Source organism: Ambystoma mexicanum, chromosome 2p, assembly GCF_040938575.1.
Source record: "Ambystoma mexicanum isolate Mex_15411 chromosome 2p, UKY_AmexF1_1, whole genome shotgun sequence".
In the NCBI taxonomy this organism is placed as follows: domain Eukaryota; kingdom Metazoa; phylum Chordata; class Amphibia; order Caudata; family Ambystomatidae; genus Ambystoma; species Ambystoma mexicanum.
This window is the reverse complement of record NC_090923.1, coordinates 317565485-317591700: the sequence shown is the minus strand read 5'-3', so window position 1 is coordinate 317591700 and position 26216 is coordinate 317565485. Positions and strand designations below refer to the sequence as shown.

The window sequence follows — 26216 nt, the reverse complement described above, 5'->3', positions numbered from 1 at the left end:
CCAATACCGTGGGGACCTCCAGACATTATGCGCCACTGCCTTCTGAATTCCGATCTTGCTGAAACCTTGCAGGCATCCTGCTGGACCTCCAGAGATGTGAAGAGTCTGAAAATTACCCTCGCCAGAGTGCTGGACCATGCAAATGACGAGAATCCGACCATCCATATTCAGTCTTCTTCTGGCTCCTGAAAAGGGCGCCAAAACCACAGCACTGCATCAAGCCACTGGAGCCTTTCCTAGTGATCCCTGCTGAAAAATCCCATGCAGGGTCGATAATGTATTCAGTGCCTGGGTTTTTGGCTTCAGATCCTGAAGTTCTGCTGCAGTCTCTTCTGTCCTGAGGTACTGTGTTGGCTTGGGTATTACTTACCTTAAGTCTCTTGTGATTCCTGGATTGGGGTGTTTCCGGTGATTGGGGAAGTTTTCTCCTCCAGTACACCCAGTCCCCTGCTGGAATCCTCCTAGGTTTTTTTCTGTGAAGTCCCTGGACCCTCAACGTAGACTACTTACTTGTTTGAACAGCTTCCTCTGGAAATCTGTACTTTGCCTGCAACTGAGCCCTATCTCACCCTGCCTACAGCTGGCTCCTTGTCATGACCACAGGCCCCAGAACACAAAGACCACACCATCTAGTGATGGGGGCAATGGGTCACTTGACTCACTTATGTCCCTTTGGGACCCATAAACATAGGGGCCCTAGACTCAGTCCTGGCGCCTTTGGCGCCAGGCTCATGTAGGGATGTGAGCAGGAACACTTTATTTCTGTGCAGAGGTGCTTTTATTTTAAAAGAACTTTCCAGGAGCTGAAAGCCTTTATTCCAGAGAACATTCTCATGTGTTGACTCATCGGGTGTGGCAGGCAGGCTGAACCTGGTGGGCGTGGCTTCAGAAGCTCAGCTATATAATCTGCTCCATCCTGAAGGCCGGTGCTTCGCATTACTGTGCACTCGTGTGCAACGTGACGCTCACTGCCACTTGGACCAGTTTACTTACCTTTGAAACCAGGCGTTCTCCTGCATACTCACCTCCAGGAAACCGGTCCTTCATCTGCAGACTCATCTCCTGACATCCAGCGATCTTGATCCCGACGCCGCAGCACTGCACTCCGCATCCATGAACTCTGACCCTGTGAAGAAGAAAGACCAAGTTGGAACATCCGTCCTAGGGCCGCGCTGCATTTGAACCCAGCGCGCCCCCTAGTTAACTTACCAGCTACTGTACTGTGCAGCTTCGTTCCTCATTCCCTCCGGCTGACACCTCGAGCTCTGCAGCTTCTGCTGGGCCGGCAACATCACCTACAAGGGAAGAAGGCAAAAGAGCAAAACTACAAAGTGGAACGGCCAGCAATACAAGACGACAAACTTTACAATACAACTAAAACAGGCGAGGAAAGACCAAGGCAAACAGGAACACTTACCTGAAGTATTGTGGCTTAGTCGCAGCAGGACTGGATTACCACGTGCAAGGGACCAGTGAAGGAACTTGGTCCAGATCATACAAGCGCCCCTGCCAGAAGCAGCAGGACAGAGTGCTCGCCAAAACGAATCAACAGGTGAGCTTTCCAGGGACAGCGCATCCCTCGGGTACCACGGTTTGGGAGAAGGGGTCTGGAAGGGTATCAGGCGGACAAGCTGGCATACTCGCGCCCCCCTAATCCCCACACAGGAGCAGTCCAGAGCAGCATCACCTATTATCACCAGTCACCACATAAGCGCAGAGGGCGAAGTCGGACTCGAGCGACCTCACCCCGAGAGAGTTGCAACCGTGCCCCAACGCCTCTGCAGAGAGGTGAGCGTAACACTCCTAGACCACCAGGGTCCCTCTGCTGCCTCTGGGAGAACTTGTGGAAAAGAATTGGGAAGGGCTGAATAGTTTAAGGGCTCTGCCTTGAAAAAGTAAAACAAGGTCAAAAGGTTAGTTGGTAACTACCCTCTGAGAGTGAACAGTAAGAAAAGTTCTTACTTACCTTGAGTGTTCTGCCACTGTACATATGTTCTGCCATTCTGAAAAGTATATGCTTTTACTTTCCTCAAACTGTCTTGCTGTTCTAAAAGAAAGTAGGTAGTAGGTTAATTTTCTCACCTGTGAATTGGGTCCCCCTCTTCTCAAAAGTAATGCTGTTGGTTCCACTGTACTATTCTTGTTAGGATATAAATGTATGAGTGTCCCCAATTGGGTTTTGCTTCCCCTAACATGCTGTTAGTTTGTCGGGAATAAGTCTGCCTTGGGTTATACAGATCCTTAAGTTGCTAAGTATATAGATTTTACCGTCCTAAAATAGCTGTGTGCCATTCTTGAAAAGTGTTATTTAGGTCTAACTGACCTTGGTATGCTTGGTGCAATCCTCAATTAGTGTAAAACGTTCTTACTGTGTTACACTGAGCTGAAAATGAAGTGTAATGGTATATTACAGCCCAAGGCCCAACTCCCCTAGAATAACTGTTATCCTCAATCGGAGGTAAAGGTTTTTACTGGTCCTAGAATAAGTGTTCTATCCACTATTCAGATAAGTATATTGTCCAGTTGGTTTACTAAGTGATTTCCTGCTGAGCGTCACAGTACAAATGCTAGGGTCTACTACCCTTGTATTACTGAAAGTAATCTAAAAGGAACTATTGGGTTGACGTCCTTGAACTACCTTATGTATTCTAAATAAGGTCTTATGCTTTGGTCTGTATACCTTCAAGCATAGTGGTGCGTTAAAAATGTTTTTATGACTCTGACCAGTACTTACCCCAAGATGTAACTTGGCCTACTTGTAACCTTGATTTTTGTATAATACTTCAGGTGCCAGTGTTTCTATTGAATGTGTGTTCTACAGGTTCTATGTACTTTCCTTCTACCCTCTCTCCAGCGCAAGATAAGCCTGGCTGCCCTACTCTGTTACAGACTTCTACTAAGAGTGGAGTCTTGTACTATCTCAGTTGAATGGTTTTGCTAAGCCCCTAGTTGGACCTCAGAAAAACTGTCTTAACAGTATGCAATAAGCTTGCTTAATGTTAAACTAATTGAGGGTGGGTGGCAGGGATTAATGATAATTAACTTGTTCTTTCTAAATGTTTTTATTTAAAAAATTTGGTGCTTTTTTAAATTTGTTTGTTTGATTCCATTAATGTAGACCTCCTGGATTTCCGCGACGTAGAATGGGTCGAATCAATCATGCTGGTGGAGGCCCCTCTGCACCTCCAATGGCTGGCGGTGGATGAGGAAGGTAATATTTTCTCAAGAACAATAGATGGGATATGTGTTCTCCTACGGTACTGTTGCACTATAGCTGTTTGATACAACTTTCTTTTAAATTTTCCATCCTTAGTTTTTACTCTAGGTTTGGAACTGTTTTGAGACCAGTTTGTGGTACAGGAAACAGTTGGCCATTTAAGCAAAACATCCACTTGTAGACACGATTCTGTAAACTTTCATTGTAGACATACCAAAAACGAAATGGCTTAATTTGCCCTTCACTGCAGGTACTCTATGGTTCTAGGATCCACATTCAGGGGACACGTACACATTGTCCTTTTTTTCTTTTTCTCAAGTGGTTGCATTGACGCCTTTGTTACACAGCCTACACATGCAAGCTGATAAGAGCCTGCAAACCATTCCTGTCGAAAGAACCTTAGCAAGAGCACTTATCCTATCCAAACTGGATTATTGCACTGCTCTGTACCTGGGGGCAAAGAAATACATCTTCCAAAAAATAGATTTTGCAAAACACTTTTAGAGCAGCTCATGGCATACCAAGGAGAGAACACATTTCACATCTTAGATGGATCAAATGGCTCTCTACCAAGGACAAAATAATGCTTAAAACCCTATCTCTAACGCATAAATGCCTCAATCACGCAGCCCCTATCTACCTCTCCGAGAGAATCACTAATAAATCCACTACACGCTCCACCTGGAATTAAATCTAGCTGTACCTAGATTTAAGCTAAAAAAGGCAGGGGGATCCGCTTTCCCTGTAATGGCAGCTCAAGCATGGAATGCCCTACCCCCCCTCACTGAGAGCAGACCAACCCTTCTACATGTTCGGGCGCAACATCATAAAATGGCTTGTCACCAATGACACGAACGATCAGCCGTAATCTTATTTCTGATGTTTGTTAATCTGCTTAAAATCACATGCTGTGCATAGGTCCGACATCCAGTGGTCACTGCGGAGTATTGCATTTTTTTTTTTCGTAGTCGAAAAAGGGGACGTCGACAAGGCGTGTCTGTAACACTATCCCTATAGTGACGTGCGGTGTACCCACAATACCTCACGCGTCGAGGTCCCTCAGATTGTTTTTTTCCGCCCAGCTTTTGGTCGCCTTTATGCAGAGCTCTTCGAGAGACATTGCAAAACATATTTCCTGGACCTTGGTCCTGACTTATTACATCAACACATAGATCCCTCCCCTCGACGTAGCTGCGAAGCTGTTTCTCCGCCGAACAAGATCTTCGATGGAGGAGACGAGACGGAGGAGATCCTTCGGCGCTGCCGAACACGTGGCCTGGCCTCGCCGGCCAACATACAGTAGGGAGAGTGGGGGTGGAACTATCTTGTTTCTCTTCGAGAATGCCTTTCCTTTTCCCTTCCCTTTCTCTCGGGGTTGTTATCACCACAAACTATTGCCTCAGCTATGGAGAGGACACCCTTTAGGTTTTGCCCGCGCTGCAAGGGCAAGTACACCTGGAAGGACAAGCATAAACGCTGTAGTCGTTGCTTGCCCCTCGATCATAAGACTGCTGCGCAGCTTGTCAACTTTTAAAACCCAAAACTCTAAAACGTAGAGTCAAGAGGTGGGCGGCCTATGCCATGTCGAAGTCCGATTCCTCACCCGCCATCGCGGAAAGTGACGAGGAAGGTGATAACACGGCCTCCGTTGCGGAAGTCTTGAACCTCTCGAGGGAGCGCTCACGTTTCTCGACGTCCGCCCCCGGCCCCAACGGGCTCGGCGCACGCCCTGCTTTTGGGGGATGAGATAAAGGCGCTACCCCAAAACCATCCGACGTAACGCTCCATGTAAGAGCGCCCGTCGCAGTACAACACGCAACGCCAGTAACGTCGAGACCAGAAACCTCCACAGACAATTTACTTGTCGAGAGCCTAGCGAGGATTGTTTCCGCCGATACCAATAAGCGGATGACGAAAGACACGACGAATACCACGCAAAGTGTTAAAGACATGCCGAAAAAGCCGAAGGGGCGCCAGGAACTGCCCCCTTCATCTAGAGGGACTCCTGGCCTACCGGAAGGTTTTTCAGTCAGCGACGGAAGCCTTTCTTTGACGTTGTGGGAGAGGTCAAAGCGTTTCCAGGCAGAAAACACTAATTCTCCCCCCGCCCCGCCCCCCTAGACAACTCAGGGGTACCCCATGAAACGCTGGAGAGACTCCATTTCTGTATGGAGAAAATGGAAAGGTTTATGGAACATCAAAACCTACCAACACCCAAAAGACCAAGAGAAGGACCCCAGGGTCAAATTTCCTTGGCTGTTTAATCCTTCACATGAGGAATTAGATGTGTATGACCTCACTGAAGAGGAACAACATTTTCAGGAAGAGGATGAATTTTTGGGTGTAGAGGAAGAACAAAACCTAGAGGATTTTCAAGAAGATCCAGATGCAGGTGCAGGGGGCTTCGGAGAAGAACTAGAGGTAGTTACCTCACACCCCTGGCAGTCCCCATCAGCGTACTCCGACCCTGATGCCATAACCCTATCTCCTCCCAAAGACTCGCCTATTAGGAACACATCTTCTGTAGATGACCAGCCTACGTTTAATGCACTGTTGCGCAAAGCAGCAGCGCATTTCGAATTAGACACAGGGGAGACCTCTCCTGACATTGACTTTGTGGAAAAAGTAATTAAGGAGAAACCCCCTGTCAGTCAAACCATTCCACTCCTTGCTTCAGTAAAAATTAGAATCCCCCCTTCTCTATCCACTCCTGCGTTGGTCAGATGGGTCAACCCTCGTATAGAAAAACTCTTCAGTCCATCTTCTTCTGACCCTTTGTACATCAGGGGCCACTCCGTACCAGACTCCCTTGTAGTAACTAATACAAGGAAGAGGGCAGGGGTGCCACTGTCCACCAGCGAGGCACCTCCAGACAAGGGGGGGAAAAAGCTGTATGCCCTGGGGAAAAGAATCGCAGCTTCCGCCCGCTACTAACAACTCTTTACTAGCAAGCTACGCAGACGCACAGTGGAGCAAGCTGCGTAGCGACGCTGAAGAGGCACCAGGACCCCTGTGTACACGCCTTCTGGCCACAATCACAGAAGGGACACTAGTGAACCAAAGCATCGTTATAAACACTTAAGATGCTGCGGAGACTGCTGGGCATTGCCTAGTCCAAGGGATACTCCTCAAACGCCATATCTGGCTGCGCAATTCGGGGTTTAAACCTGAAACACAGGCTTCCCTGATCAGCAAACCTATAGAGGATACCTATCTCTTCGGTAAGGCAGTTGGTGAGGCCCTAGAAAATGCTAAAAAGGAGTTTGACACTATCAAGACCCTTGACCAGATTTCTAGGCCCCCTAACATACGCGGCTATGGCAATAAGCGCTTTTTCCGTGGCCAACGCCAGTAGCAGAATCAACAATACCCTTCCAATAACTGGTCCTCTAACCAGGGTAATAGTGGCCAGTACAATCGGAGAGGCTAACGCTGTGGCAAGGGGAGAGGTCGGGCCTCTACCCCTAGAGGCTCCCAGGCCAATAACAGCAAATGACCTGAAGATTCGGGCCCCTCCCATGCATCGCCGGTCGGGGGCCGGTTAACATCGTTTCTTTCAGCATGGGAGGGAATAACATCAGACCGTTGGGTACTATCAACCATAGCCCGCAGCTACTGTATAGAATTCAACAGTTCCCCAACATACAAACCCCCACGGGGACGACGCATGACACCAGAACACCTCGCCATCCTTCTACAGGAAGTGGAAACAGCTACTGGAAAAAGGAGCTATAGAGGTCGTGCCTCTATCTCAGGTAACGGAAGGTATTTATTCAGTGTACTTCCTTGTACCCCAAAAAGGACCTAACCATGCGCCCTGTATTAGATCTGCGCCCAGCGAACAAATTTGTCAAACCCCAAAAGTTTTGCATGGTAACCTTACAGGAAGTAATCCCCTTGCTATCACAAGGGGATTACATGACTACACTGGATGTGAAAGATGCATACTTTCATATTTTTTTTTTTCAACTTTGTTTTATTGGCATTTTCATAATATAACAAAAGGGCGCAGAACATTTTCACAAATTGTGCAAGTAACAGGCCCAAACCCCCCCCCCCTCGCCCACCCCAAACACCCCCACCCCCCCCAAAAAAGGAAAAAACCAAAAAACTTAGTCCTCATAGAGCCGTTCTGCTGGGGAACCACTATGTAAGCTCCGAGAGTCTGGAGCTCCAGGAAGAGCGAGAGCATTAACTATTAGAAATGGCTGAAGAACTACCATCCTCCCCCGGGCCGAGGGCCCTGTCCGCTCCTTGTCCCCCTTGAGGATCAGTGCACATCCCAACCCCATGTCTGCTGTGCCTCGTACCAGTTTGCGTGGAAAGAGCCCAAATTATTGTTCATCATTGCCGTCAGTTTATCCATCAGGTACATGTTTTTTACCTTTTTTTTAGCCAGTTCTCCTTCGATGGGGTCTCCGGGCTCTTCCATTTCTGGGCCAGTGCTACCCTTCCCGCCCTTAGCATTGTCTCCCACATCCTAGGGTATCGGGGAATGTCCGAGTCCTCCGGGGGGAGGCCCAGCAGCATTGTCAGGGGTTTCTGGGGGAGAAGCTCATCAGAAACTTCGGCGATCCAGCCCCTCACCTTCTCCCAGTATGCCCGGGCTTTCGGGCAGTGCCACCACATGTGCCCTCTCGTACCGACCTGGCCACATCCCCTTGGGCATGCGGGGGACACTCCCGTGTACATTTTAGCCAACTTCATTGGTTCTCTGTGCCACCCCTGTAAAATCTTGAAGTTGTGTTCCATGTCTGCCGTGAATAAGTTCCCATGGAAGGCTATTTTAAATATTCTCGCCCAGGCGTCCTCCGAGATCTCATCCCCCGCTAAGTCATTCCAGAACGAGCGGAACCCCCTCCTCTCCCCTAGGTTAACCGTGTTCAGTAGCTTGTACATCCCTGATACCGCACCCTTCCTGGAGGTTGCCGAGTCCAGGAGCTTCTCGAAGGGGGTCAGCTGTCTTTTCAGGTTCTGGCCCCAGGCCTGGTCACATAGAATTCCCTTCAGGCGAATGTATTCAAATATGGAGAGGGACCCCTGACGGAGGGCGTCCCTCAGTTCCTCATATGGCCGGAATTCTCCTTCTCTGAACATCTGCCCCGCCCACTCCATTCCCATGTCTGACCACGACTGGGCGTTGCGGAACCCCCTGCTTCCCAGATTGAGGGGGTGACCCCAAAGAGAGGACATCGGTGATGGCCATGATGATAGGTGTGCCGTCTGGGGACCCTCCCTCCAGATCGTCCAGAGGACTCCCAGGGTTGGGTGGGATTTGAGTCTGTTCGGAATAAACTTGCTAGGGGCCCAAAGGAGGTCTCGAATCTTCAGTGGGTGGGCGTCCATGTCCTCCAGGTATGACCAGTAAGTGCCCATCCCCTCTTTCATATGTTCTAGGAGGACGCGTAGTTGGGCTGCCCGGAAATAGAGTTGAAAGTCTGGTAACCCAAACCCTCCCTCCTCCCTCGGTAAGGTCAGGACCCTATTGGCAGTTCTCGGGGTCTTACCTGCCATATGAATTCCCGCACCGCATTCTGAAGGGCTCTGAAGGACCGGTCAGGGACTACAGATGGGAGGGCGGTGAAAAGATATAGAAGTCTCGGGAGAATGTTCATTTTCACAGCCGTCATGCGGCCGTACCAAGACAGAATCATAGACCTCCACCTCCTCAAATCAGCAGTGATTCCTGCCACAACGGGATCGTAGTTAGCAGGGGCTAGATTGGTTAAGTCCCGAGTAAGGAGGACTCCCAGGTATCGAATGGAAGCCTTTCCCACCGATATTCCCTCCAGGCTGGCGAGGGCGTCCAAGCCCGGGTCCCGGGTTCTCATAGGGAGCAGGACTGATTTGGACGCGTTGATCTTGAGACCAGAGAAACGCCCGTAGGTAGCCATCAAGGAGAGGAGCGGGGGGAGCGAGGATCTCGGGTCTACTAAGTAAGCCAGGATATCATCCGCAAACAGGGAGAGCTTAAATTCCACCTCCCCCCTCTTAATCCCCTTAATCTCTGTGTGGGCTCTGACTGCTATGGCTAGAGGTTCCATGGAGAGGATATAGATTAGAGGGGAGAGCGGGCATCCCTGTCTTGTCCCCCGCGACAGGGGGAAGGGCTCCGACAACCCACCATTGACTTGGACCCTGGCCCTCGGGGCCCTATATAAAGCCGCCACCCATTCCCTGATGTGTGGACCAAAGCCCATTTTTTGGAGGGTAAGTTCCATGAATCTCCACTCCACCCTGTCGAACGCCTTTTCCGAGTCTAGAGACAGGACGCTCGCGTCCAGGTCTGATCTCTGGGCATAGTGCATCAGGTCTATGGTCTTCCGGATGTTGTCTGAGCCCTGTCTCCCCCTAATAAATCCTACCTGGTCGCCATGGACCAATTTCGGCAAGACCCCCTCCAACCGTCCCCCAAGCACCTTGGCCAGAATCATCTTCACGTCAACATTCAACAGGGAGATGGGTCGGTAGGAGGAGCGTTCCCTAGGGTCCCTGCCGTCCTTGGGGAGCACCACAATAATTGCCTCCATCATGGAGTCCGGAAGAGACCCCCCCTCCAGCACCGCGTTGAACACTTTTACCAAATGGGGGGAGAGGGCCGAGCGGAACCTTTTGTAAAAGTAGACAGAGTACCCGTCCTCGCCCGGGGAAGTGCCCACCTTCATTCCTCCAATCGCACGCTCTACCTCGTCCTCGGTCACCGGGCCCTCCAACCCCTCCGCTATCTCCCTGGTCAGGGCCGGGATCTGGATTGAATTCAGGAACCCCACCATCTCCGCCTCCTCCCCATTGTACTCGGACGAATATAATTTCTCATAATATCGGCGGAAGGCTTCGCCAATGTGGGGTGTGTCGTGGCCTACCTTTCCCACCTCGTCCTTAACCTCTTTCACTAATCGGCTTTTCTGCACCTCCCTCAGTTTCCAAGCCAGAATCCTGTCCGCCCTGTCCCCTTTTTCATAGTACTTTTGTTTGACCAGTTGGAGACTCCTCTCCGTCTTGTGGAGGAGGAGATCCTTCAATTGGAGTCTGTAGTCGTCCAATGCGGTCACCTGCTCGCTGTCTAAGGGAACCGTGGGGAGATCCCCAGGTTGGAGTAGGGCGATTTTCTCTCTGAGGTACCTTTCCTGGCCCTCCCTTTGCCTTTTTTTCTGGGCTCCTATTTTAATCGGGGTTCCCCGTAAGGTTGCCTTAAAGGCGTCCCAGAGGGTATGTGGACCCACCTCCCCGTTGTCATTAAGCTCAAAAAATTCCGTGATGGCCTCGAGGACCTCCTGGGATAGGACTTCGTCCCTTAACAGGGAGTCGTTGCACTTCCATCTCCCTCTGCGTTCGTGTAGACCTCCCCTTGCTATTGTAGCTCGGACCAAGTCGTGATCAGACCAGGGGACGGCGTCTACCCTGTGGCCCGAGACAAATGGACGTAGGGTCTCGTCTACCAGGATGTAGTCTATCCTGGAGAACGACGTGTGGATGGCTGAGTAATATGTAAAGGAGGGGGAGTCTGTTCTAGGGAGGGGGATCGTGTCCAACAGGCCCAATTCTAGTTTGACTTTTTGGAAGGTGCGCGCCATGATCTCATCCGCAGCCCTAGAGGAATGCGGGCCTGCTCGTTTCCTGTCCAGGGTGGGGTCTAGAACCATGTTGAAGTCCCCCCCCCCACCACCACCGTGCCGTGGATGAAATATTTGAGTTTTTCCCCCACCTCCTCCCAGAACTGGGCTTGGCCTTCGTTTGGGGCATAGATGGCCGCTAGGGTCAGTGGGGCCCCCTGCAGGGACCCCCGCACCAACAGGTAACGGCCCCCCGGGTCTTTCAGCGTGGCTTCTTTCTCGAAGCCCACGTGTTTGGCTACCAGGATGGCGACCCCTCTTTTTTTGCACTTGTGGGATGCACTGTGGACCTCGCCAATTCCCCCTCCCCGCATTTTGGGCTCCTTCCCCTGTGGCCAGTGAGTCTCTTGAACGAAGAGAAAATCCAGGTGTGCCCTTCTAAATTCCCTGCAGAGCAAGGACCTCTTGGTGGGGGTGTTTAACCCACGGACATTAAGTGAGCCCACTCCCAGGGCGGGCAGCCCGTCAGCCATAGTCATTATTTTTCTCTCTCTCGGTCAGCTCCTCCCCTACGCTCTTCCCCGTGTGCTCCGTTATTTCGACTCTGTGTTCCCCTTTTCCTCCCGCGCCCTCCCCCCGGGTGGGCTTAAAACAAAACCCCAACTGCCCCCCTTCCCCAAACCGTAACTGAACTTCCCCAACTCCCGTGGTCCCTCCCACCCCCCCGCCCCGGCGTCCAGCCAAATAGTTCTGCCATCGCTGGCTTTTGGCCGAACCACCAGCCTGCCCACCTCGGCCAGGCAATCTGCATTAGAAGCTCATCTCCTTGAGCCCCCTAAGATCTCCCGCGGCTATGACCCCTCTGCGGACCCCACCTACTTGCAGGTCGTAGGGACGTTGATAGTAGTGAATCCTCTGAGTCTGCGTCCCTCCGACCAGGGCACACCGGGGTGCCCCCGTGCTCAGTCCCCGGAGTCGTTACGTTCTCCGTCCTTTGAAGGGGAGGGGGTGTTCATTTTCCTGAATTTCCTCGCGCCGGTGCGCTTTCTCCTCTCGCCAGGCGGGCCAGGGCCTCCGGGTCTCCCGTGCTCTGGCCCCGATGGGCCCCTCCGGGGGTTCGTGTCCACTGCGTATTCTTGTATGGCTCCCCTTATGTCCTCTTCCGTGATCAGGGTTGATCTTTGGCCCATGTATTCGAAAGTCAGGGAGAAGGGGTAGCCCCATCTGTAGCGCATTCCCATTTCCTTAAGCACCTGTGTGAGAGGGCGGCACATCCTACGCCTGGCCAGCGTGTAGGCGGAGAGGTCTTGGTATATCGAGACTTGTGCGTTATAAGTGATTTCCCTAGCCTTTCTGGCCTCCTCCAACACCTTCGTCTTCTCTGAGTAGTAGTGAAACCGGACCAGAATCGACCGGGGGGCCCCGGCCCTGCCCCCCGCCCTGTGCACCCTGTCAAAAGTTGGCTCGGTTGTCATTTCCTCCGTGAACAGGAGAGTAATGATGTCTCGTACTGCTCGGGTGACGTCCCTCTCCGTTTCCCCCTCTATTTCGGGCACCCCAAAGATTCTGAGGTTGTTCCTCCCTCCTCTCCCTGTTTTCGAAATCGTCCATCTGCCGGGCCCTCTCCTCGTCCCTCCTCTCCAGGGTTTCCAACCTCATGCTATATTGTATGTCTTGGACTGCTATGGAGGATTGGTTGGACTCGACCTGTAGGAGCCTGTCCTCAATTTTGTCCACCCTCTGGTCCATTTTTTCAAATTTTTGGGCAATGTCGGAGCGCATGTCCCTTATTTCCTATAGGATCGAGGCAAAGCCCCTTTCCATTGCCGCCGAGGAGGGGGAAGCCTCCCCCGATTGGGCCATGGTTCCTTCGCGGGTTAAGCCTTTGTCACCTCTTTCAACCCCCCGGAAGCGGTATCTCTGCAAGGCTTCCCTCCAGCTCATGTGGTTCTTCCCTGTGTCTTGTCGTCTAGGTCCCCGCGGCCCCGACGGGGGGCGGGAGGGTCCCCTACTGGCCCGTCCTTCCTTGCTTGGGTTGTGCGCTCCACAGGTGACCCAAATGGGGTGGCAAAGTCCGGGGGGCGGGCACACGCCCCACCTGTTCTCAGGCAGGGGCCTCACACCCTTTTCAAGTGCCTCGTGGTCTTCTGGGGCCTCCTCCGGTCTCCTGGGGTGGGGTGGATCAAGGGGGCCCAACCTTCCAATCCAAATAAAGGGGGGGGGGAAGGTTGTGGCTCGCTCCGTGAGTCCCGGGGGGGGGGCACCCCTGGGCGGGCACACGCCCCACCAACTGCTGGCGGGGGCCTCTCACCCTGGTCGCCCCCGCTTCGGGCCTTGTCTCCGGGGGGGGGGCCCTGGTCCACAGACCCCGCCTTTGGTCTTTTTGCTTTTGGGGTTCCGCCCCGCTCGGGGCGCTCACCTGTGGGGGGGGGGCGAGTCCCGGCCCGCCGGGGCTCCCCTTGCTCTGCTGTGCTGGGCTCTGGCGCTGGTGACCCCCGAGGGGGGGGGGGGGGAGGGAGCTGCCCCTCTCCTATCTTTCACTCCCGGATGGGGGAGGGCTCCGAGTCCCCGGGGGCACCGCTCCAGGCCCCCGGGTGCCGCCTCCTCCGCCGACCTGGTCTACGCTGTCGGGGGGGGGGGGGGCCGCCCCGCTCCTTCTCTTCACTTTCGGGGGGGGGGTGGATGCCGATTCCCGGGAGCCCTGCTCCGATCCCCCTGATGCCGCCTCCTCGCCGCGCGGGCCGCCCCGGCGCTCTTCGCTCTGGTCTGGGCCGCGGGGGGAGGGGCGGAGAGGGCCGCCCCACTGCCACGTCCCGGGGGCTCGGTCCACGGCCGGGTCGTCCTCCGCACCCTGGGGGGGGGGTGCTGATGGGGGGAGTGAAGGTCCGTCGGGCTGGGGTGCCGTGTGCGCCCGGGGTGAGACCGCCTTGCTCGCGGTCCCGAGGCTGCTCCTTTCCTGCTGCGTCTCACTTCCCGGCGCCACAGGCTTCGTGCTCCGGCTCCCCGGGGAGCTCGCGCTCCGTTCTTTCTCTCGTTGGGGGGCCGGGGGGGCGCCAAGTCGGTCACCCCAGTTGTGCTCGCGGGGGGGTATCGGGGGGGGGGGGCTCAATCCCGTGGGATACCCGGGCCTCGGCGGGAGCTATGCACTCAGGCAGCCATTGCCTGTGCGCCCCCTGGTGGCCTCTACTTTCATATTTTAATGTTGCCAGCGCACAGAAAATACCTCAGGTTCATGATAGAGAACAAACACTACCAGTTCAGAGTGCTACCCTTCGGGATAGCATCAGCACCAAGGGTATTCACGAAAGTACTGGCAGCGCAGGCTGTCCATCCCAGTATACCCTTACCTCAACGATTGGCTCATAACAGGGGATTCTTAAGAAACATGTTTCTCCAATACCCAAAAGACTGTAGACCTTTTGTTCCAACTGGGCTTCTCCATCAACGAGAAGAAGTCCAGCTTAGACCCCAGCCAGATCAAACAATTCCTAGGGGCTCTATTTCGAACAAAGGACGGCCTCGTCTTCCCCTCCAACGAGAGGGTCCAAAACATGCTGTTTCAGATCCCCCAATATGTGGCAGGTCGAGAGGTGACGGTACGCAAAGCAATGCGCTTGCTAGGAATGATGGCGTAATGTATTTATTTGGTACCCCACGCGCCCAATGCAAGAGTGGCTCAACAGCCAGTGGTGTTAGGCCAGCGGACAATGGGACGATCTAGTGGTCGCCTCGCAGGCCTTGGTTCTCTCGCTACGGTGGTGGACAAAGGAAAACCTGCTAATAGGGAAACCTTTTGCCACACCCGCAGTGGAAGCCACTCTAACCACAGACGCATCCCTCACAGGATGGGGGGGCTCACCTATCCCATCAGACTGCTCACGGAGTGTGGACTCCGAGCGTAGCATCCAAGCACATAAATCTACTGGAGTTACTGGCGGTGTTCAAGGCACAGAAAGCCTTCCAGAGACACCTACAAGGAAAGACAGTGATGGTCCTCACAGACAGCACCACAGCCATGTACTGCCTCAACAAGCAAGGGGGAACCCACTCTCCAGGACTGTCCAAGCTGTCCCAGAACATCTGGAAGTGGGCTCTCGGACACATGTTCCTACTGTCACAACATGTACCAGGGGAACTCAATGTGCTAGCAGACAAACGCAGCAGAGATTTCTCCCTGCCCGCAGAGTACGAATGGCGGTTACACGAAGACATCGTCTTCGCACATTGGGGTTTCCCAGAAATAGACCTGTTCGCAACTCTGGAGAACTCACAATACCAAGATTACGCCTCCAGGTACCCTCAGAACCAGTCCAAGGGGAACGGTCTAGAGATTCCATGGTCAGGGAAATTTGTTTACGCTTTTCCCCCCAACTCCCCTTCTCAACAAGATTGTGCACAAGATGCACCGGGAACAAGCCACCATGATACTAGTGGTCCCTATGTGGGCCCGGCAACCATGGTTCGCTCATCTGATGGAGATGTCACTGTCTCCACCAGTGAAACTGCCATGCCCGTACAACATGCTGTCACAGGACAAGGGCAGGACACTGCATCCATGCCCTCAAACCTTGAACTTAGCAGCCTGGCTCCTGAGGTCATAGAATTTGGACATTTACAACTTCCACAAAGGTGCATGGACATCCTCAGGGAAGCTAGAAAACCTAACACTCGTCACTGTTATTCTAGCAAATGGAAGAGATTTGTCATCTGGTGTAGTGGAAGAAGCATCAACCCTGTTTTCGCAAATTTTCCTGTACCTGACCCATTTGCTGGACTCGGGTCTAGTATTCAATTCTATTAAAGTCCACCTAGCGGCACTTTCTACATACACCACTTCCCAACTCAGTGTCATGGTGGAAAGTCCCAGTTATCAAAGACTTCATGGAAGGGGTAAAAAGGATACACCCTCCAATAGAAAAACCAGCTCCCGGCTGGGACCTAAATGTGGTACTCACCAGGCTCATGGGTTCACCCTTTGAACCCATGCACAAGGCAACTCTTAAAGACCTCTCTCTTAAGACTGCTTTTCTAATAGCTATCACCTCCATTAGGAGAGTAAGTGAAGTACAGGCTCTTTCGGTTCTAGACCCCTTTGTAACGGTTCACAGAGATGAGGTGGTTCTACGCACACACCCAAGGTTTGCACTGAAATTCATCTCGAAATTCCATGTCAACCAGTCAATAGAACTACCAACGTTCTTTCAAAATCCTTCAAATCTAGGAGAAAAGAGCCTGCATACACTTGATGTGCGCAGAGCTGTCATGTTTTATATGGAAAGAACTAGACCACTGAGAAAGACTAATCAGTTCTTTGTCTCGGTGGCAGCAGGAAGAGAAGGAGATGCAGTATCAAAGTCCACTATATCTAGATGGATTGTTCAATTCATCACTCTCTGCTATACTTTTGCTAAGAGAGTACTACCTTTCAAGCCAAGAGCACACTCTACTCGTGGCACTGGGGCATCCATAGCATTCTTTGCAAATGTTCCCTTGAGTCCATCTGCAAAGCGGCAACCTGGAGTTCTGTACACACCTTTACAAAACATTACTGTCTACATACCCACTCTAGAGCTGATTCCAAGGTGGGACAAGCAGTATTAAGACACCTTTTCTCTACTGTTCCTTCTTACAACCCACCTCCAACTCCGGGTACTGCTCGCTAGTCTATGCACAGCATGTGATTCTAAGCAGATTAACAAACATCAGAAGACAATGCATTGCTTACCGTAAAAGCATTTCTGATGGTTGTATCTGCTTAGATTCACATGCGCCCACCCTTCCTCCCCGCTCAGATGAAAGGAACATAGACATCCTTTTATATCTCTCTCTTTTCTGTACTCACTCACGTCTAGAAGGCTCCCTCAGGGCAGAAAAAATAGAGGGACCTCGATGCGTGAGGGATTGTGGGTACACCGCACGTCACTATAGGGATAGTGTTACAGACACGCCTTGTCGACGTCCCCTTTTTCGACTACGAAAAACAAAATGCAATACTCCGTAGTGACCACTGGATGTCGGACCTATGCACAGCATGTGAATCTAAACAGATACAACCATCAGAAATGCTTTTACGGTAAGTAATCCATTGTCATATTCAATGACATAGACTACTCCAACTGCCCTGACTCCACCTAGTATCTCTCAATGACCACTAAGTAACTCGCTTACTCTTGTACATATGTATATTCACTCCTTATGTGTTTGCTTTGCATCATTTACTGTGTTCCTGTTTCATTGAAGCTATTTTATCTATTGTAACTAAGCCTAAAGTATACTTGTAAATCACTGTGCAAAAGGTGCCAAGATACCCCCGGGTTGGGTGAGCCATACAAATAAACAAAACCTTGCATTCTCCCGGCTCATGAGGAGCATAAGACTGAGATGGCCAGAGACAGAAAGACCCTTACAACTAGATGAGTCTATAAGAGACATTTTATGATATATCGGAAGGGGACACGAGATCTCACTTATTTATGAGCTACTGATGTCGGCAGGTGGTGAGGGAGAACAGTTCAGGCGGAATTGGGAAGAAGACTTGGGGGAACCAATATCAGATGACATGTGGAACAGAGCTATGGGGTATCACAAAAAGGTGTTAAGGAATGTGCGGCTACAACAGATTCAATTATATGTGACTCACAGAGCGTATCTGACCCGTGTAAATTACCCAAGTTCTATCAATTGGATACACAGACCTGCCCAAAATACGTGTAGGTAAATGCTGACCTAGTGCATATGTTCTGGGTGTGTGCAGAGATTGGCAGATTTGGGGGAGGTGGCCCAAACATTGGCAAAAACAGAGATTACCCTGGAGGTGGGATGCACCAAGGTGTGTATGTTGGAGGGCTTCCCAAGACCACAGCGTGCTCTAAACGTGAGCAAACTTAAGAACTTGGTGTATATACTGGCAAAACGGAGAATTGCAATGGGATAGAAGGCACGAATGAGGCCAGCGGTGCAGGTGTGGTGGAGAGATTTGGTCAAATGGGCCAACGCAAACACTGTGGTATGGCAGGAAGTGATGGATAGAAACACGGAACAAGGGGATGGAAGGATGGAGGCAACTGATAGCTGATCTGGAAGTCTCGGATCAGGGTACACAGGACTCGGAAGATACCTTGTGACCGGTCGAAATAGAAGCTAGGAGGGCAGACGATGAGTAAAAGTTGAGGCTTGGTGGAAGGGTGCGATGAAGGCCAGGGATGGGTGGGGGGGAGTAGTAGTCATATATTTAATGTGTAAGATGTCATTGATTGCAGTTTGTAGATCGTTATGTAAAGGATCAATAAAAATGGTCTATCAGAAGTCCTGCTTGACACCATCGCAGAACGTGCTGTGCCTAGGAGGCAGACTTAATACGGGGTCCTGCCTGGCGTCACCCTCTGAGGTGAGGGTAGCGGCCATTCAAGGGAAGGTGCAGTGGCTGTTGTCGATGAAGAAGGCCACAGTGCAAACCATCCAGTCGTGGCTTGGCAGCCTGACGACGCGGAATATTCAGGAGCATGTGAATCCATGCCAGACCCATGCTGCAGAACAGTTACATAACTTGTTCCTTACTAGAGCTGTTCATTTCACTGGTTTAATTTTATACCTAAACAGAAGTGCTTCTCTACATTCTTTTTGAAGACTCCAAAGACTGAAACGAGTGACGCAAGCTTTAGTTGTATGACAAGTGTTTTCTTTGCTTCTTTGCAATTTCTTGTTCAGTTTTGGCAAAAGTTAGAAATTCGAACAAGCTTGAGAAGAAAACCAGGCAAAATGTGTGTGATATTCGGAATTGCTTCTGGTGTCTTAAATGACAAGCAAATTAGCTTTTTTTGGACCATATTTTCTAGGTGTCCTAATGGTAGAATTATAATTCCAGTAACCTTTCTGGCATCATATCCCCAAAACAGATTGCTCATTTGATGGCGTTTAAGTTCAAGGGTCTCCCGACAGAATTAATTGTATTCGTCTTTTGCCAGCTGTTATGGCGTCTTCTCCCTTTTATTTATCATAAGTGCATAGCAAAGGCTGCATTATTCACTGTAATACTGTGATCGCCTCTTCAGATCTCAGCAGCCATTACATGCCTATTTCAAAATGAGAATAAAGCAATAAGCTGCCACTTGTAGCAGCATTGGAATGATCATTCATTGGGTTTGAGCTGCCAGTCAAATTGGAGTCGTGCCACTTCTTGTAAGTGCTGCCGCCGGGCCTAGTGTGCTAGTTACTTTTTTGTTGGATCATTCAGCAACTTCTTGGTCACCCATGGATGCTATACTGCAGCTGAGGATTCAGCCAATGCTAGAAAAGCACAATGGTAGGGACATTAAACCACTGCCACCAGCCATTTAAAGTACTGAGGGTAACTGTTAGGGAGAATTTTCATTCCTGTGCTAATTCCCTTCAGCCTTAGAGACCCCAGGTCTTTTGCTGGATTTAAGGACTTTTTCATTTTAACCCTGGAGTGAGTGAACCTTTTTTCTCTGATGTGTTTTGATCTGGATTTTATATTTCCTTTGTTTTTGCAGTCTGACAAACTTCATAGGCATCTACTTTTTGTATGGTGACAAACAGCACCTTCAGTGTAGTGTCACAGATAAATCGTTTATATTTCTCAGGTTTAAATACCAAGAATAGTAAAGTGAAATTGACTTGTAGGTCCAGCAAACCCTGTCTTATGTGGAGTTCTGACAAATGCTGTGAAATGTACTGGTGATAAAGCAATGTCCAGTGTCCTAGCTATTTAAGTCACCTGAGGGTGCATGAAGTGTCTGTGTGCCATTCCCAGTGGGTGTCATCTAATTTAGAGAAACGGGAGTGTATTATCAGGTGTATTATAAGTGTTACATATACAACTAGCTGTGAAATAAATTATTTTATCAAGAAACCTTGAGTGTAAGGTTTTATTTAAATAACTGTTACAGTGAAACTCTGTATCGCAACCTTACTGCTCATTGACCCCTCTTGAGATGAGCCTGGCTGCTCAGCCACACTACCAACCTGTGTAGTTCCAACTTAAAGGTTGGGTCCCTATTGCCCTGAGGTCAGGGTTATTGTAGTGCACCCAAAGGGTACTACGTACAATCTTGCCCAACAGTCTTTGGCTGGATTCACCAGTGAAGCCCGCCTCTGGCTCCAGCATGTCTGGCAGGGCAGGAAGTGAAGGAGGTTCCCGAAACTCCCTGTGCTTAATATCCTTGGTTACAGGAATGCATCCAAAGGTGATTGGAGGACAGCCAGCCTGCTGTGTGAGGCTGCGAATGAATGAATGAATCAATCAATCCTGTATAAAAGGAGAGGTGGTTTGCTTGGAAGGCAGAGTCGACCACTGGACGAAGGAATCAGAAGAAGAACTTGGAAGAGACGCTTGCTGCAACTCCTGGACCGCTGGTTTGCCCGGTAAAGCCCTGCTGCAGTGCTGAAGCTCTGAATTTGCCTCGACTAGAGAAGCCATGCAAAGGACGACTTCTACCCTTGGGTTGGTGGAACCAATTGACCCAGAGGCGTACTCCTCTGGAAATACTCTCGGAGCTGGCTGTACTACCATTGCTGCTGCAGGAACTGATTGCCACGGAGGGGAACACCAGAATCGAGTGTGTCGTTTTTAAGTCGGACCGGAGCTCCAGGAAAATCCTCCGGACTTCCATGAAGCAGCGTTGACCAAGCCTGAGCCACCTCAACAGAGTGCTAGACCCCAGATGCGAGGAAAGCCCATATGGTATCCGAGAACCGCGGCAGTGCTATCGATGAGCAGCTGAAACCTCGATGTGCCGCTGATCTGAAGTTTGCCCATTGCTGCAGCGACTTTCAAACCGTAGTGCAGGAGTACCCAGGCGTCCTTCCTCTTGTCCCCACGACTGTGGCCCAAGAACAGGATCTGCAGTTCCTAGAACAGGAACAGAAGCCAGCTGGAACCAATTTCTTTAGACCTAAGATACTGTGAACTAAGGGGTACTTGCCTCTTGTGGTGTAGCATTGCTAGCTGTCAGTTGAGGCTTGTCTTAGTTACCTTTTGCCGAGTTGCTTGCAGCTCTGCCCTTAACAAGCCTTGTGGCCCAACAGTGATTTCATTTCCTACAAAGATTTCGAAAACATTGTGCAAGACGTTTTTCTTACCTTCAAGAAGTGCTTCAGCTCCCCTAGACTTTGCTCAAGTGACTGTCTGTCCTGGCTCCCTGAAAGACTCTTCTAACCTCTGATTTTGTGCTTTAACTGCCCTCCAAAATGTCACACATTATAGAACTTATGCAGCTGGGAAAGGGTTAATCTACACTGATTGGGGGGTTCAAAAGTACTTACCTGCTTAAGAATATTTGTTAACCATTGTTTTATTCCCTAACCTTTTTTCCTTTCGACACCAAACTCCGTATTGATCTAAATGTGCCAGTGATAGATAAATGTTCAGTGTCTTAGTTATTTAAGTCAACTCAGGGTGTAGGAAGAGTGTTGGGCAGAATTGCATGCAGTACCCTCTGGGACCACCACATACAATTAGGACTACAGGTGTAAGCAAAACCAACCTTTGTTATAAGTCTTTACTACACAGTTTTTGGTAGCGAGCTGAGCAGCCAGGCTTATCTCAAGGGGGAATGTGAGCAGTAAAATGTTATACAGAGGTCTTACAATCAGTGGTTCAAGTAGACACTTACACTCAAGGTTACTTGGTGAAACACTTATTAATTTATTACACAGTCATTTAGAAAACATTCACTAGAAGGTGGCAACTTAATATCATACACAAAAACACTTCAATACCAAACCAATAAGTTTTTGAGTAAATTAGGCTCCCCTGAAATAGGAGCAAAATGGCATTTCAGTCACTTTAAATAGTAGTATAAAGGCACAAGTTAATAAAATAGATCACAAATACTTCCTTAGGCAGTGCAAATAGTTTTAGTTCAATAGAGGACTCGATTCAGTTCAATAGGCCTAGGACAAAGTCAATGGACTAGTGTCTTGGATAGGAAAGAGCAGTTATTGTAGTAAACAGTAATGTCTTTGCCAAAGTTCTCAGAAGTAGTTTGTACGAAAAAGAATCATATGCTGGGTCAGAATCTGATTGGGCCTGCAGGTTGGGAAAGTTCCACAAACTTTCACCACGAGAGGTAAATTCGCTCAATCTGGTTGGCACAGAACCTTAATATGAAGAAAAGATGCAGCTGAACACGTTGGTTCCTGGCAGTTCCTGCAGATCTCACTGTTCGTGAGCCTCAGTCGTGGGGAGAAGAGGGAGGACGTTGGGGGACTCCTGCACTGCACAGGTCAAACAAGCTGGCAAATGGAAGATCTTCAGTTTGAGTAGCTGTAGTCAAGCACACAATCTGGTGTCCTTCCCACTGGTTAATCCTAACCAGCTCCAAGAATGGTATCCAGGTGGCTTACGAGTTGATTGGTCCCACCAACTCAAAGGAAGAAGTCATCCTTGAAGGAGCTTCTCTGTCGAGATGAACTTGGCAATTCGGACCTGTAGCAGGGCTTCACCGGGCAAACCAACGATCCGGGAGTTGCAGCAGCCGTCCTCTTCCAGCTCGTCTTCATTTCTTTCGTTCCAGTGGTCGACTCTGCCTTTCAGTCCAGAAGAATCACCTTTTTTTAAACAGTTTTCTCCCTTTCATTCCAGCCTAGCTGTCACTCACCCAGCAGGGAGGCTGTCCTTGCCGGACAGTCAGCCAGCCAATCACGCCAGAGTGCATTTGGGTCTCCTATGAGACTAAGCACAGGGAGTTTCAGGCACCTCCCTCACTTCCTGCCCACCCAACACACTCAGGAGCCAGAGGAGGTCTTCCGTCCTGAAGCCCGCCAAAGGCATAAGAACAAAGCGACCAAACCTGGTTTGGCATGCAGAGACTAACTCTAGGAGGACCTTTCCAAAAAGAAATTGGGGGGTGGGGGAGACCAGGACCTGTTTAAACAAAGGGGCTTAAGGTGCCATCTTGAAAAACATGGCTCCAGCGATTTTTCAGCTACCGGTGTTCGCGGTCGGGAAAAATCATTTCAATAGGAAAGGGTACCATTTGGCTGCTACATGAGTTTCTAGACACCGGGGATTGTAGGTAACCCCCTCCAGCACTCTATAGGAAGATGGTGTGTGCTGGGTCTAGGAATTTAAAAGACTAGTAAAGTCAATTTAACCTTACATTCTCTGGGAAGCAGTAGTTTATCCCAAAGAAGGTATTTAAACCTTGGGACAGTCTAAAAGGCTTCCCTGTGTCACTGCACTGAGGGTGCTGTGTGACACAAATACAAAAGATGATGCCTATGGAGTTGTTTAAAACTCCATAACCAAAGAAAATAAACACAGAAAACAAACAGAATTAAAAAGTTCAAAGTCCCAAAGTACATCAAAAGAGCTGGGGGTCTCTAAGGTAGAGGGGAATTGGCACATTTTGAGAATGCTCTCTAACAAAGAGTCTGTGTGCCATCCCAAATGGGTATCCACTGATTTATTGAAACTGAGTGTGTATTTCAGAATTTTATTTGCTCCCTTCTAAGGAAGGCTGATCAACTGAGTGTTAAATAATAAATAATTGTTGAATCAAGAAACCTTGAGTGCAAGTGTTTGTTTGGATACCTGTCACTGTGAAACTCTGTTGCAACCTTACAGCTCACATTGACCCCTCTTGTGATAAGCCTGGCTGCTCAGTCACTCCACCAACTTGTGAAGTACATCAACTTGTGTAGTACATGCTTGTACCAAAGGTTGGGTTAACTATTTCCAAGAGGACAAGGCTGGTGTCTCCCACAGGGTACTGCATACAATCTTGCCTAACCGTTGGTAACTGTACTCTGAGAGTGAACAGTTACAAAAGTTATTACTTAACCTTAGACATGTTCTGCCATTCTGAAAAGTATATATAACATCTTTCTTTCCTTAGAAATGGTTTTGGCATTCTAACACACAGTAGATATAAGATTCTATTTCCCACCTGTGATTTGGTTGTGCTTCTTCCAAAAGTAATCCTGTTGGTTTCACTTCTATTCCTGTTAAGATAAATGTATGAGTGTCCCCAACTGGGTCTCGCTTCCCCTGACTGTTAGTTTGTTCAGAATAAGTCTGCATTAGGGTTTAGGTTTTACTTACCTTGAGTATAACAGTATTAGCCTAAAATAGTCAGTTATTGCTTCCATTAGTCTGTGAACTGAAAAGCAACTGTAATTGAATATTACACCCCAAGCTCCAACTCTAATAACTGTCTTATCCTGAATCAAAGTTATAGGTTTCTAGAATCTGTGTTTCACTAGATCAGGGAAGTATATTAGCCAGTTGACCTACTATGTGATTTCTTGCTGAGTGTCACGGTACAACTGAAAGGGTCTACTACACTTGAATTACTGTAAAGTAATCTGAAAGTAATTTACGGTACTCGCCAAGGATGGGTGTGACCTATGCTGAATGTGTATGAGATGGTTTGACTTTCCTAGACTACGCTTAGTTTTCTAAATAAGGTCTATGCTTTGGTCTGTGAACTTTAATGCATAGTGTTGTGCTTTTATAATTGTGCTTGTATATAATGTGATGGTACTTATATCCCCCAAGATTTATCTGGGCCCACTTGTATTTAAATAAACAATTTATTTTGCAATACATAGTGTTTCTTTGGACCATTTGTATTAGAAATTCATTTGTACCGATTCTACAGCCCGCTCTCCCCTCCTAAGATAAGCCTGGCTGCTCTGTCTATGATACCATGAACTCCGTGGTACAGCCTTATGCTAAGAGTGGAGTCTTGTACTGCCTCCGTTGAATGGTTTTACAAAGCCCTTAGTTGAACTTCAGAAAGCTGTCCTAGTAAGGAGTGAAGTCAAAAGGGGGACCACCAGTGAAAAGGAGAGTGGGAAGGAAAAGTGAAGAGAAAAAACTGAGTTTGAAAGGAGGAGAAAGACTAGAATAAGGTTGGAGGAAGAGATCTGAGAGAGAAAAGGGGAGAGTGATCCCATGTCCGTGTGTGGGCTTTTGAGAAGTGGAGCACCAGAACAGTGAGAAGCAAGATGGCAGAGAAGAGGTTCCCTAAAGTACACGCACATGGTAAAACTGAGTGGGGGGTCTGGGGGGAGCAGGGGAAGCAAGACCCAGATACCTGCAAGAGGGAGTTGGAAAGAGCCCGGGATGTCAGTCTTCCCAAACATCACCCCAATCTCAGGGATAACTTTGGGACTTGGCATTGCCACGTCCAGGATCCAGTTTCCCTGTTTTACCAAGATTGCGGCTACCTCGACTACTGCAGGATGTTGGGGAGATGGCAAATCTCCTCACCTGTGAGACCCCCAGCACTTTTTGCTGCACTTCTGTGTTTTGTTGTTTTTTTTGTTGTTTTTATTCTGTCTCCTGAGCGAGGGGAGCCTTTTACCCACTCACTCCTTTTACTCTGTATATGGGAACCCTTGTTCATTACTGTTGGGCAGAATTTGTATGCAGTACCCTTTGGGTGCACTACAACAACCCTGACCTTCTGGCAATAGGGACCCAACCTTTGGTATAAGCTTGTACTACGCAGGTTGGTAGCGTGTTGAGCAGCCATGCTTATCTCAAGAGGGGTCAATGTGAGCTGTAGCGGAGTTACATATAGATTCAGTGACAAGTATTCAAATAAACTCTGACTCACAAGGTTTCTTGAGTAAACGATTATTAAGTTATTTACCAGTCAGTTATAGAAAGCCTTCTTCAGAAGGGAGCAATATAAAACCACACACAAATACAATTCAAAAATACACACTCTTAGTTATCTAAATCAGCAAATGCCCATTTGGGATGACACACAGCCACTACCTACACCCTCGGGCGACTTCAATAGCTAGGGTGCTGTTGGCATTAATATATCACTGTTGCATTTAGAATATTCTAGGGAGTAATGTCAAAGAACAGAGAGTTCATACAGTTAATGAGTAGGTAAGTGCTTTCAAAACAACCCCAGTGCAAAGGTAGTTAACCCTATCCTGTAAGGAAGTCAAAACACATAAGCAGAAGAGTCATTCAGGGAGCCAGGCCAGCCAATGTTAAGTTAGCAAAAAAGTCAAGGTGAACTGAAGCTCGTCTTGCAGGCAAGTAGAAAAGGTTTTCCAATGTTTAAAAAGTCTTGGTAGAATAGAAGCAATCAAAGTAGGGCCACAAGCTGATAGTAGAGAAGCAGCAAGCAACTCTACACATGCAACCAAGCAAGTATCCAATGAGGACCAGTAATTACACAACAAGAGGTAAGTTCTCTTAGACTTTACAGTACCTTTTAGTTTAAAGAAAGTGCAGCAGATGACTTCTGTTCCTGTGTAGCTCTGCAGATCTCGCTGTTCCTGGGCCTCAGTCGTAGGGACAAGAGGGAGGACTTCTGGGGACTCCTGCACTGCAATGGGACGGTCACTGCTCGCAACCGGCAAACTTCAAACAAGTGGCTGTTCGGTGTTTCAGTCTACCGCAAATAGCAACACTGCGGTTCCTGGCTTTCCTTGCATCTGGGGTCCTGCACTCT

General features: G+C 49.4%; 1 protein-coding gene across 1 annotated transcript in view; it reads left to right on the top strand.

Annotated features, from left to right (window-relative positions):
• Positions 1-26216, top strand: part of SELENOK (selenoprotein K) — a 77625-nt gene that overhangs the window by 45433 nt on the left and 5976 nt on the right. Inside the window, exon 4 of the mRNA XM_069643637.1 lies at positions 3119-3211. Within this exon, the coding sequence (XP_069499738.1) occupies positions 3119-3211 (93 nt within the window). The remainder of the gene's footprint in view (positions 1-3118; positions 3212-26216) is intronic.